The following is a 13,905-nucleotide window of genomic DNA, read 5'->3' as shown; positions in this document are numbered from 1 at the left end:
ATCTTTATCCTGGGAAAAGATAGTTCCGATAATCGAATGATTCTGAGTTAAGTATATTGAGCTCTATTATTCGAAGTCACAGCACTACAGTGCTTTAGTTCAGATAATAGGAGCTCAGCTATGAATTCAGATATTTGAGCATGAACTTGTTTATATAAGTGGAATGCAGATAAACGGAATTCTACTGTACATACATTTGTTAAATAAAATTCTCCTCTTTATTCATAAAACAGATACAGTCAGTATAATAATAATTATTATATTTTAAATATTATTAATATTTATATCGAGCAGGAAAGAATTTTATCGCTACTTAAAGCTATAAATCATAGAATAACCCTACCTGTAAAAATGCAGATCTCGTTTCTGGATGGCTGGCTACGCATTGTAGCAACGCCAAGGCATTACAAACCCGATTACTTTGATAAGCTGTGAGAGTCGCAGGATTGATTGCTGGATAAATGTTAATGATCTCCTGAAGGAGAGAAGCTGTAGTGCCAAACGAGTGCCACAACATGGGTGCCAGATCAGGCACTACCTCACGTTTCTTACTCAACTCCAGAAGAGCATTCTCTCTTGTCTCTGGATTCGATAACTCGATTATCCATGTATATACCTTCTCACGGTCGACAGTGGATTGCAGGGCAGCTGGACTCTGCTGAGTACTCATGTCGTAACCCTGGCTGTTGTTTCGATTTGTAGCACTGACGTATCGCGATCTGCACAACCGTTCATAATTATAAGCGAGTTTTTTAATTTATCAATCGATCAATTATGCAATATAGAGCAGAGTTGCATTTGCGCATAATACAATTAGAAATTTAAAAAAAACTTGCCTTATATCCACGATCAATCTCCTTGCTTTACGTTCACTTATTACGTACCCAAGCTTCGAATCCTAACCTTTCCTGCTATGTAGATCGACACATTCGCACGTACAGAGTTCGATAATATACACGACTTTTCGTAGCGTTTTCGTGTGCTTCTTGTATAGAATTAGTCAATCCTTAATGCATCGCGATGCTTACCAAGCTTGATGAAATTCAATATAATCTCGCCAAATCTTCAGAATCGGTAAACATGTCAGAAGCAATACGTTTTCTATATTTCTTCCAACTTGTCCGCACAGTGCGACATCTGAACATAACCTTCTTTCGTTAAGTAACGACCTAACTAACGCGGAGGACGCGGGTTCGCTATTGTCCTGTACTAATACTAAACTTTTAAGGCTCGGTTGCATCAACGTTACTTTGACTTTAAGCGAAACTTAAGACTCTTTCTGTCTTGTTTTAAAACGAAAAAGAAACAGAGACAGAGAGAGTTTTAAAAACCTTATCTAAAACGACGAAATACTATTAAAGACCGACATTCTTACGAGAGTTTGCGTCCTCGAGAATATTGAAGTGTCGAGAATATTAAGAGTTAAAAACTCATAATATTGCATTAATTTTATGATTTATTAGTTTAGTAGCTGTATTTATGCATTTAGAACTCAATAACACTCGATTTGTTTTTAAATTGTGATTTTAGTGTTATCGTCAAAGTTTGATTATCAACAGAGATGATAACTGCAGAAAAAAAATTGTAATTTTTCTGCAATATAGGATATTATAGCTCTACAAATATGCATATTTATTTATGAAACATTTATATAATAAAAAATCATGAATTTAATAATGCATAAGCCAAATATTTATGTTAAATAATAGCAAATTTATATCAATTGTCGATAATGTTAGCGTTTTTTAATTCCGGGCCCTCGGTCTTTTTTATATCGCCGAAAATTTGCCCAGGATTGACGATTTTTAATAGTCTTATCTCATCGATGCCTAAAATCAAAGTAATGTTGGTCGGGCCTAAAGATCACAATATATTGCTATGTATGTACATGAAGCTTAAGTGGTTCGATTCATGCTGACACGCTCATGAGCATCATTGTCTTGTTTAACATTTGACAAACAACAAGGATAAAATGATTTTTAAGCATTGTGAGCGCGTGAATCGGACCGCGGCCAAACTGTCCTATTCTGTAACTCTTAACGACAATGTTAATATCGTTATAGTGTCTTTGCATAGATATTTTGGAACACAGCCTTTATATGATGAAAAAACTGCGCAACACATAAACAATATCGACGTTATCGTTAAAAGTTACAGAATAGGATTCCAGGAGATATATTGCAAGTATTTAAACAATGAAAGGCTCAATGTCAAAATGTTATCGATCAAATGTTATTCGGCAGAAAATAAATATTAGATATTTTATTGATAAAAGATTCATATTATGTTTCCCCTCACTTTGGCAGCTTCATGTCTATCAATTTGTAGCATTCATTATTCTGACTGGAGCAGCTCATTGGAGTGCGTTTCATTTCAAGTATAATACACATAGGATGCCTTCCATTTAGTGACACAGTATTGATAAAGTATCGTTCCATCTTTCTTTCTTGTTACTCATGGAATGCAAAGAAAGATGGAATGATATTTGTGTCAACTTGTATTACTAAATGGAATGTATTACTAAATGGAAGATGTATCATTTTATTGTTGTTGTTCTTCGAATAAAAAGAACAAAATGATACATCATGCAACATATTATGCGTGAAATGAAACATATCTATGTTATCGCTAACAGCATTTATAAATAATTATTTTTAATTTCTTAACATTTAGATTGGAAACTCTCTTCGTCCTCTTTTTAAATAAAATTAAACAGAGAATTTCATCAATCATCAGCCAAATCTCGATCAGTACTATATAGAGTAAAGTCGCCTAATATGAGATACCTTTTTTTAAAGATTTGTATGTAATTTATAACTTGCAACCTTAATTCCTATTTTATATTAATTTTATGGGAAATATATTCAAGATTTATCACCAAAAGTTAGCGATCGATAGTAGCTATACTTTGTTGTATGTGAAATTTTTGTATCGAATTTGCTCATTCAAAAAAAAGATTCCTATGAGATACAAGAGTTTTCTTGTATGAGGTGAGATCTCATAACAGAAAACTAAGAAAAAAATAAAGGAAAGCTTTTTACATACTTTTATTATATTATTATATTATTATATAAGTAGGAACAAAGAATTTAAATGTTATACATAATAATTATATAATTTTTCGATGTATGTGTATGCGAGTATGTGTGAGTAATCTTAACAATAGAATCATCAGTTTTAATATTTCGTTCAATAGTGCTTTGGCATATTGAATTGTTTATGCTCTCATATAATATTAGGAATATCCTAAGTATCTCATATTACGACTTTCATGCCTTACGGTTTCATGATCACCAAATCTAATCTTTATAGTTAAACAAATCATTATATCACGTGTTTTCCTATTAATATGACCTTACTCTATCACTGCATGCAGACTTTATTACCAAATATTTATTTATTATATAATAAAACAAAGTTTGAAAATTAACCTCAATAAAATTCGACAACATCCAATTTCAAAAATCTTTTTTCACAACTACTATGTGCATGATTTAATAATGAGTTTTTTATTAAATAGTTTCACTCTATAAGTAATAAATTCATAATAAAATCAACAATATGCGCTTATTAATTTAGCAGAAATCCCGCTATCTCATATTGGAAACCTATCCCATAATAGGCGACTCTATCCACTAATCCCAATAATCGAAATTTGATAAAATATATAATTGTTATCAGTGACATAATCAACGGAAAGTATACATTGCGTGTATCGATTGTTCAGCAAAATAATTTAATTGACATTTGATAAATTAGATATGAAATTATATGGAATTATTCCATACAAAAACATTTTATACACACAAGGATTATTGTTATTAGTTTAAAAAGAGATAATCAGTTATACTTATTGGTATAACTATAATGTTAATTAATTTAATGTATATTGATCAAAATAAATCGTTATTGATTAAAAAGTAACTTTTAGTAATTATTTTGGAGTACATGAAATGCTTTGACGTACATACAATGCAAGCGTGAAGGTCACTTTGAATTTTGCTCTTCAAGATTTTAATTATTCAAATGTCGCCCATTCTGCAAACATAGAACTCTATTTCTCTTTGTAACTATAATATTTATATTTTTTTTCAATTTGGTTTCAGCATAGTATGCAAAAAATAAACTTCGTTATTATTCGTTGTATTCATCTTGTTATTAATTAAGCACATTTAATTAACTTTCTCGTTTATATATGTTTCTCAACGCTAATATATAAACAGTACTAATTTTCTTATATTCACAAAGCAAGTTGATCTTAATCGTTTATATTATCTGCAGTAGCAAAAAATAGTTTTTAGTTACAAGGCTGATTTAAAAAATAAGAGAAGGAATATATATTTTTTTTTTAGTAAATAAAAAGACAAATAGAGAGAAAAATTTTTTTATATTTACAAAAATTGCAGTAATAGGACTTAAATGCATATATCTTTATGCTTTAACTGTAATGCAATGTAACTGTACGTGCGATTCTTTAATTAAAATTAATATATTATAGTTTGTTTCTTTAATTATTAATATAGAAAGAAAAGTTTAAATTTCTATTATGTACATTTATATTATAAAAAAGAATTTCTAAAATTGTAGTAATAACTATTTGTTCATTAATTTGATATATCATTTAAGTTATCTTGTAAAAAATTAGATTAGCTTGAATAATAGCGAAAACTTATATGAAAAAGATGTAATTGCTCTGTTTGTAAAACTAATTATAAAACAGGCATGATGCTTTTTGTAACAATAAAAAGTTATTAATAAGTTATTAATAAGTTAGTTATTTTCAGAAAATTTGTAATAACGTTTTCATGATACTGAAAATCTTTATACGTGTATAATTAACAATTTCAGTTAAATACGTAAATAAAGAAAAGTATTATAAAAAGGCCTGCTGTATTCGAGAAAATATATAGATATCGTTTTATAAAGTTTTTGAGACGAGGAGTTCAACAATGCTAGTTAAAATTACGTCATATAATGACGAAACGCATAAAAAATAAAATTTTTTTAATCGAGAAAGTGCGTGACGTCAGTCATTCTCAAAGTCGAGTCGCTAATTGTACATAGGTCTGTTTTCTATGACTGAATTTTTGGAACTTGAAATGAGACAGGTATATGTTTGATATTTGTTGAAAGTGAGAAAGTGAGAAAGAGAATATTAATGCAGGAACAGAAAACAGACCACGTATCGATGATAATGTATTATACGTGAATATTAAAAATATGAAATATTTTATAAAAATGCTGTATTTAATAGCAAAAATATCAACGGAAAGTTTTTACTTGAACAAGTTCACGTCGGTTTTCTCCTAGTCATATAGCTACTTATATAGCTGATTCGAACATGTTTGTGCAAGCGCACGAAACTTTCAGTTGTCTGATATTTTTGCTATTAATCTTTGAGTGGGTAGGTAGGTGGCCACAGCTCATGTTTTGGTTTTCTTTAAAATTATCCTGGAAGATGAAAATAAAAAGTATTGCTCAGATGTCCAGAAGTCTGAAAGTTCATTATTTTTATATTCTTTTGTCTCACAAGGATAATAAATGTAAATTTATTTAATATATTTATAATATAATATAATATATTATTAAGACTCGGTTGCAACGTTACTTTTATTTTAAGCGAAACATAAAATTCTCTCTATCTCATTTTAAAACTAAAAAGAGACAGGAACAAAGAGAATTTTAAATCTCGCTTAAAATTAAAGTAACATTGATGCAACCGGGCCTAAAACATATAAATATAAAATAAAAATTTTTGAGGTGTTCTGAGTGTGTACTCCCTTTATACCAACTCGCATATCTTTAAACTTATAGATATTCCAAGATTAAATAGCAAATTAAGATAGTCTATATTTTAAAATATGTCAAAATATGATGTAATACACTGTGTATCTTTGATACAGATTTGTGGCATGGCGATTCTGCTAATAATTGTGACTTCATTTTCCTGATTTTCCTGATTTGTGAGTAGTCATATCTTTTTTTTCTTACATAAACGATCATCTGATGTGTTTTTATATCCTAATTAAAATCACTATTATTGATAATATATTATGTAATATATTAATTATTTTCCAGTTTAGAACCATTATGGATTTAATCATAATTTTCTAAAAAAAGTAAGTAGAAATCAAATAAATATTAAACGAAATAAGCACGTAGCGGAATAAGCATTAAAATGGTTTATTATAAAAATATTAAAAAATAAAGATTTTAATTAATATAATTAAATACGCACGGCGCGAATGTACATCACTCACTTTTTGTTAATATAATATAAAATAGATTTTAATTAATGTAATTAAATACGTACTTTTTTGCAGATTTTTGACAATTGAATATTTAAGGATTCGTAAAGAGTAGTTTAGAAAGAGTTAATTAAAGAAGAAAAAAGATATATTTAAAACAAAAGAGAAAATAATATTTATTTTATAACAATTTATACTTTCTTGCCGCTGGGGTATAAAACATGTGACTGTGCCAGATGGTTGTTTCTGAGTTAAACTCGATTTTTATGTATTTCTTTTAAAGTAACAACATCGGATTTCTCGTTTCAAAAATTATAAGAAACGATGTCTTTCTTAAGCACAGTAAAAACAAGCCTTTTCATAATGTCCCTCTTTTAAATCTTCAAAGAGATTATATAACATGTATGTTGTACATGACAGTTTTAAAATGTATGTACAAAATATTATATTACACTGAAAGAAAAATGTAACAGATTTTAATAAATATTTGTTTGAAGCCAATTGAATATTGACTAAATATTAATATGCATATCTACTTGATTTAACTATTATATTTTTTATTTAGCAAATATTTATTTTCTATAAATAAATGTTATATTAGTACTATCCAAACAATTATTTATTGAGATTCAATATATATATATATATTTTTTTCTCTCAACGGAGAGATATTATTTAAATAAAATTTTCAGGCAGGAATTAAATTGGAAACTGCGAGGTTTGTTGCAATTCAACGTGCAGATAAAAATTGCAAAACTTATCGTTATGTTTACGCATAATTAATTAGTATAATATTTTTGCTCTATTGCCTTTTCGATATATAAGCATACATATTCATATTAAATTTGTATACATTTATGAGATTTGACAAAGATTAAATTTGTTATCAGTCGGCACACACGCGATACGCGGACGCGATGCGTCGTCTGGCGCGTCTAAGCACGCGCGTGCGATTCCATGTTTCAGGTTTTAGTATCGCTCGGTCTCTCGTCGGAGCGTGTCGTGTACAACTTGTGCGGATCGACCGAGAGAAAGAGACGGTGGGAATTCGTCGCGTCGTGTTTCACGAAAATCACTTTTCACGATTTCCGCATCCTCGGAATTGTGTGCAGCACGATTTGCCAAAGGATTTTGCACGTTTATCAATATTATCGATGCAGACGATAAAAGGATACCTCCCGAATAATTGGATAATCATGTATGCACTGTTGTGACATGCGATATTCGTTGATTAATGATCAGCGTTGGTCATACGTCAGAAACTCGATTCGTATAACCGAATCTTTTTACGTAACTTTCTATCACTTTGATCATTGCAATATTTATCATTCAGAAGTGCGGTTTATTTAATGCTGCAAATTTTTCATTGATCAGAAAAAAAAATTTACGAATTGAAAATATTTCGAAGCATTTGCTTTGCACGTTAAATGGATCTCACCTTACAGTGAATGCAAAAAGTATTCGTATAGGAAAAAAATGTATACAATTTGTAGAAAATAGACATTAATTAATATTTTATATGTATATACAATGAATTATGATATGTAATACAAACAAAAGAGCTGCGTGTTTCTGATTTTAAGATGGTATTCATAGTCTATTTCTAAGACCATCTTAAGTAAGCTTTTAAGATGCTAATAGAGTCTTATGATTGGTTTATGATATCTTAAGACTGTACCTAAGATATTACAGTTTCAAATGTAAGAATCGATTCTGAATTAATACCAGTGTTAGAATCTATATTTCTCGAATTTATATAAATACTTCTTGTGAATTCAAGTAATATTAAGTTGATAAATAAGTTCATTCGGTTTTTTAGAGTAGGAAAAAACAATTTATTTTTTTAATTGTAGTACAATGTCTTTTAAACAGAGTTATGTGCAATTAAAGTAAGAATACTTTCTTATATATCTTATATATCTTATATATAAGTAATTCAGTAACAATAAATCGCAGGATTCATTTTTTAAAAATGAATTTTTAGGGAAAACTTTAAGCTTTCACATTAGATAGTTGACAATTTTTACAATTTTTTTTGAGCATGTGACAGGCCCATAAAGTGAGAAAAAAATTATTTCCATTTTTTTTAACTCGTAGTTTTCCATATATAAAAATTATCAAATTTATATAAACTCAAAAAATATAGTAAACTTTTAAAAAATAGAGATTTCAGCTTTAAAATTCTTTTTTAAATCTAAATTTTGTCCATTCGTAACAAAAATATTGTATACAATTTTGAACTAAAATCGAATGAACTTATTTATCAGCTCAATATGATTTTTCATTTTCGTTTATTTTTAAGATAATATATTTTAATTATTACATATTTTTTTAGGTAAGATAATTTTGAGAAATATACAGTTTATTTAATTCTTTACTAATAAATTACAGTTAATACGTACTTTTAAAAAATAAGTTTCCTTTTAAATATTTTCTCTTTGCAAATACTTTTTGCACTCACTGTATCTATTATCTCTTACAAACTCGTTTCGGCTACGTTTTTTTATGCGCTATACCGAAACAGTGCCAACGAATTGAATTGAATACTTTTATCACGATAACAGTTGTCAGTCGTGATGCTCGTATTGTTACGAAGAAATACGGAGATCATTCCCTCTCTCATCGAACGGCAATTTGAATTAATGGACAGCTGCGACAGTTAATTATTCACGCGTTTAGTGGTCAACGTGCCGGAATTGGCGTCAACTTCACGGCGAAGCGCAGATCGTGCGCAGGCAGTTAGTCTCAGGGGCGCTGATCAACAAGTAGTTCGTACGCGCCGTGTTTGCGGACAAGACCGACAAGACGTCCTTGTGTCGGGGTGAATGATACGTGGCGCTCGTAATGGCAGTGTTTCAACGGAGATAACCATTCTTCCTGCCTCTCATTATCGGACAATAATATTCAACGATACATACATCGTTGGGCGCGCAAGAGTGACATTAGGTTTGTTTTCTGTGACTGAACTTGTATATATTTTTGGAATTTAAAGTGAGATAGATATATATTTAATATTTGGCGAAGACGAGAGACTGCAGTCGATTAATAAAATAAAAAACAGCCATTCTCGCAACGCGTATAGTGTTCCATCGTCGCTCATTTGTCGCATTCGAAACAAACGCGTAACGATTATCGCAACGCGACGTGACGCGCAGCAGTTTTCGTGGCAGTGAATTGCCAGAACGTTGTCGCGGAAAACATCTGCCGGTCGATGCCGCGCGCGATCGGGCGATTCGATCGAGATAATCGAGTATAGTGGAAACCTTCGGAGAATCGCATTATCAGTGTAGTGGCCGTTACCGAATCCATCATGCCAAGGTACCTGTCGATTTCGTTCGAGGATGCGTTTCGTGGTCACCGCGCCCGCTCGTCGTGATCGATATCGGATGGGTAATTAATAATCTCGGATCACGCACGACGCGGCGTCGCGCGCGAGAGCGGGAGGCGGTAGTGAGATGTGATCATTCGCGATGTGAGCCGTTTTCGGGTGGTGTATCAACGCATCCGCGAGGCCGTCATAATCGCGGAGGCGGAGGGAGTGTGCGGGGGTGCTGCCGCTGGTACAGGCAGCAGTGGGCTCTGTAAGGTGGCGGTGACGTCAATGCACATTTGCGCGCGAATCTTTGCGTGGGCATGGGATCTTCTTGTCGGTAGCGCAGCGTATCCGATGCAGCAGGTGAGTTTATCATCTGTCCCCAATTCCGTCAATGTCAAGGTTGCGAAGAAGGTGAGAATGGCGTTGTAGGGTCGCAGCGTTCAGGGAATTATCTTCGCCTCCGAGTGAAGATTTAATACGAATTTTGATTCCGCATGTATCTAGGAATGTCTCACCCCTTTCTCCCTCCCTTCTTCGTTATCCGGATGATTATACTCTTTAAATCTTTTGGAGTGAAATCAGCTTAAGCCAAAAGATTGAAAATTGAGCCAGTCTTGAAACAAGAAAGAAAATATTTTTACTCTTGTACAAGAATGACAGATTTTTACTCTTTAGAAGTAAGATTTCATTTTTTTGGAGTAAGATTTCTTTTGGATTACAAATAGAGAGAAGAATGAAAATCTGCTATTCTTGTTTAAGAGTGAAAATTTTTTATTTTTTATTTTTTTTCAAGATTGGCTTACTTTTTACTCCAAAAGATTTAGACAGTATAGAACGAAATAAAATACAGTGGCTGCCAAAAATTTCCGATCAATTTAATTGTATTGTTTATATAAAAAATCTTTACAAATAAAAATCTATTATATGAGTACTTATTCTAGTATTTTAAATATTCTGTTCTTAATTTGATTGTAATAAAAATTTTATTAACTTATAATATTAACTGAAGAATAGATTAACAAAGATTATCGTAAGATTATGTGTGACCATAAACTTGGCAGTCATTGTATGTACGATCAATGCTTATATCTATATATATGTGTTATTCATAATTAATGCCACAATTATTGTATTTTATGTTTTTGACTTAAAATTGTCTATACTATATACATAAGCATTAAAGAAAAAAAGATAGAAATATTTTATTATAATATATAAAACTGCTTTTGTTATGTATTATATTTTTTTATAATGATAAATTTAATTAAATTTATAGGAGACTTATATTAAAATGCCAGAAATTGTTGCACATATATAGTTGCATTTTTATTATATTGAATTGTTTTTTATCGTGTTTGTCTAGGATGAAATACGCAAATATTATCTTTATAGTTCTTTATAGTTTAGAAACAACTGGTTATATTTAATTGGATATCAATATCGTTTTTATTTAGCATTGTGTATAATTGTTTTCCGGAATATATGCTATTTTTTTCTATTTTCAGTGCTGTATTTTGAATGTTTGATTTCCAGTTAAAGGATTTCTATATATATGGAAAATTAGAGTCCGGTGAAATAATTAAAATAGTTAATCCTGATTTTTAATTTTAATTAAAATTTTCAATATCTACAAATAAAATCATTTAAAAAAATTACGAACGCTGGAGAGATTACGTTCTTCATAATTATTTTTCATATTTATTTACATTTAGTAATAAAAAAAATACACTTTTATTAAAATCATAGATCCAAAGATATAAATAAAAATCATCTCGCCTCAACTTCCTAAAAAGATGTCCAACTAAATAAAGTTAGTCTTCATGTATAATATTATTATAGCTTGTAATGTGATAAACAAAGAATGTCATACATACAAGGTTCTATAATATGATGAACAAAAGATATCATAGACATAAGATGTCATAATATGATGAACAAAAAATATTGATCTCAATAATGAATAATTTTTAAGCTATGTATCAAAGATACTCTATGAAGTTTTACATCTTTAATACACCATATGACATCTTTTGTTCATATCTTACGAATTACATATATATATGAAAAACTAACTCATTTCACTAATTTTCCATGTAATTAGTGCGGAATCCTTTAATGATCGTGTCCATGTCGATAAATTACTAGCAGACACAAGGGCGCTAGAAATAGAGCTGTGAATTGAACGACAATCGAACATTCAATTTCCACCGTTTGATTGTTTTTCGGAATGTTTTACGTGGCCGATTGACGATGGTCGAAAAGGTGTACCAGAGAACAAATTGAAATTCTTGCTAGTACAGTTATTCTCCTCTTTGTCTCACTCTTTTTTTATATCCGTATATGCCTTCGATATATTAAAATACGGACTTGTGTAAAAATATTATAAACGGTCTTTTTGTATTTTTTATATTTCCAGAAATGAGTGAGCGAAAGGAAGTCGAGGCGCGCTGATTTTTGTTTGTCGACATTTTGTATCTTTTGATCTATTTTAATAAAAACGTATTTTTTTATTTTTATTTTATTATTACATAAATATGAATAAATATGAAATGATTATGAAGAATCTCTTCCATGAGAACCTCTTTTGTCATTTTTTTAAACGACTATTTGTAGATATTAAAAAGTTTTATTAAAATTTAAGAAATTAGAATTGACTATTTATTTTGCTTGTTAATTTGGTATTTATGCTGATACATATTTAATATAAACAATAATGCATTTACTAAATCAACGGACAAGTAAATTTTTTTTTTGATTAAATTTGTTTAAAAATATATCGACATTTCAATTATTAATATTTTTAATTAATATTTAATATTAATAAAATAATATTTTTGAAAGTTTACTTTGCTGTTCTTCTTGCTTTTCATTTCGTATTATTTTATACATGGAAATACACGTGCAAATGTCGAGATAAGTTTAGCGCGAGATAAAGTGAAAATTGTATATGGTTGTTCAATATAACAAATCTTAATATATTCGACGGAGTTTAAGATCTCTTTGAATCTTTGCGAATAAAAATCTGATAATATTCTCACGATTAATATTACTTTTTTTTTAATACTGCGCCATGCGATATTAATAACCTTTTAAATCACTCAAAACACACTCTTTCCTTCAGGTGAACTTTCACGTTTTTGCGCGGAAATATTATATAACTTATATTAATTATACGCAATGAGTCGACTGTGATGTAATGTAGATGTTAGAATGGCTGAAAAAGAAAATCTATATCGTGTCTCATTTAATTAAATAATCAAGTTTTCATTTTTCTTTAGATTTATTATGTTTTTTTTAATTAAAGGTATCAATACATTTTTGCATGCGCAAGATCATTCTACAATAAATGTAATATAGACACATAAAAAAGTATATAATGTTTGCTACAAGAAATTATATTTATACAAAAATTTGATTGGTTATATTTTTGTCTTACATTCATATAATAAAATTTATCTGGATTTTTTCTTCTCAATAATAACTAAATGATTTTGCCAATTTGATTTGACATATATTAAGCGTAAACTGCAAAATCGATAGAAATAGCAATTCAATTTGATCGCTTGCTTGAAAAAAAATTTTTTTCACCATACTTTTTACACATGTAGAAGATGACGTTTCCTATTTGAGAAGAGACACGTGAATGCCTTACATTAATTTGTAATGTCGCGCACACTTATTTGCTTGCGGTGTTCCCCATTAGCTAACAACCTAATTATGAGTCTCCGCTTCATCCACTGTCCGTTGCTTTGTTTGTGCCTTTTCTAGAAAGTTACTAATGTGTGTATGTGAGTACCCTCGAGACTAACAATTTTGATCTTGTTTCCATGTTGTTAGCGAAATAGACAAAGAGGAAATATATGGCGTCTGAAAATGTGTTACTTTTACGCATCATATTGCATTGATACGTGATAATATTAATAAAAATATATTCTTGTCTGAAGACACTGATAGTGTCTCGGCGCTAAGCTATAAAAAATTAACACAATTACATTTTTTAAAATTTAATTTATTGTAAATGTAAACTGCAATTTATGTAAGTTTTTTTATATTAACGATAAATAATAAAAATTCTCTCCGGTTAAACTTTTTAAGATGCATGATTGTTTATTGTCGCGTTTTGTTCGTTGTATCGTGGAATGTTATTATTAGCAAATTGAAAAGCGTGGACGATATGATTAATTAAAATCAGTAATGCAAAAATACAATGTTATTGTAGCTTGTTCTCTAAAAAAATTTCATATCTAAACTTCTTTAGATTATTTTAGAAAAATAAAAGAAGAAATAGAAATTGAACATAACTTATGTAATGCCATAATAATAAATATATAATATATAATA

General features: G+C 29.7%; 1 protein-coding gene across 3 annotated transcripts in view; it reads right to left on the bottom strand.

The window, feature by feature from the left end:
* Window positions 1–3,172, bottom strand: part of LOC108688018 (cell differentiation protein RCD1 homolog) — a 4,084-nt gene extending 912 nt beyond the window's left edge. The window contains exons 1-2 of one of the 3 annotated variants that reach the window (XM_018194081.1): window positions 3,162–3,172; window positions 335–683 (exon numbers count right to left, since the gene is read on the bottom strand). In XM_018194081.1, the coding sequence (XP_018049570.1) occupies window positions 335–683; window positions 3,162–3,172 (360 nt within the window). Of the gene's footprint in view, window positions 1–334; window positions 709–3,161 lie in introns of those variants that run through there. The other 2 variants (XM_018194082.1, XM_018194083.1) reach the window with 2 other exon arrangements.
* Between the last annotated feature and the right edge of the window lie 10,733 nt (window positions 3,173–13,905).

Source organism: Atta colombica, unplaced genomic scaffold (assembly GCF_001594045.1).
Source record: "Atta colombica isolate Treedump-2 unplaced genomic scaffold, Acol1.0 scaffold224, whole genome shotgun sequence".
Lineage (NCBI taxonomy): Eukaryota > Metazoa > Arthropoda > Insecta > Hymenoptera > Formicidae > Atta > Atta colombica.
This window is presented reverse-complemented; position numbering and strand designations above follow the sequence as displayed.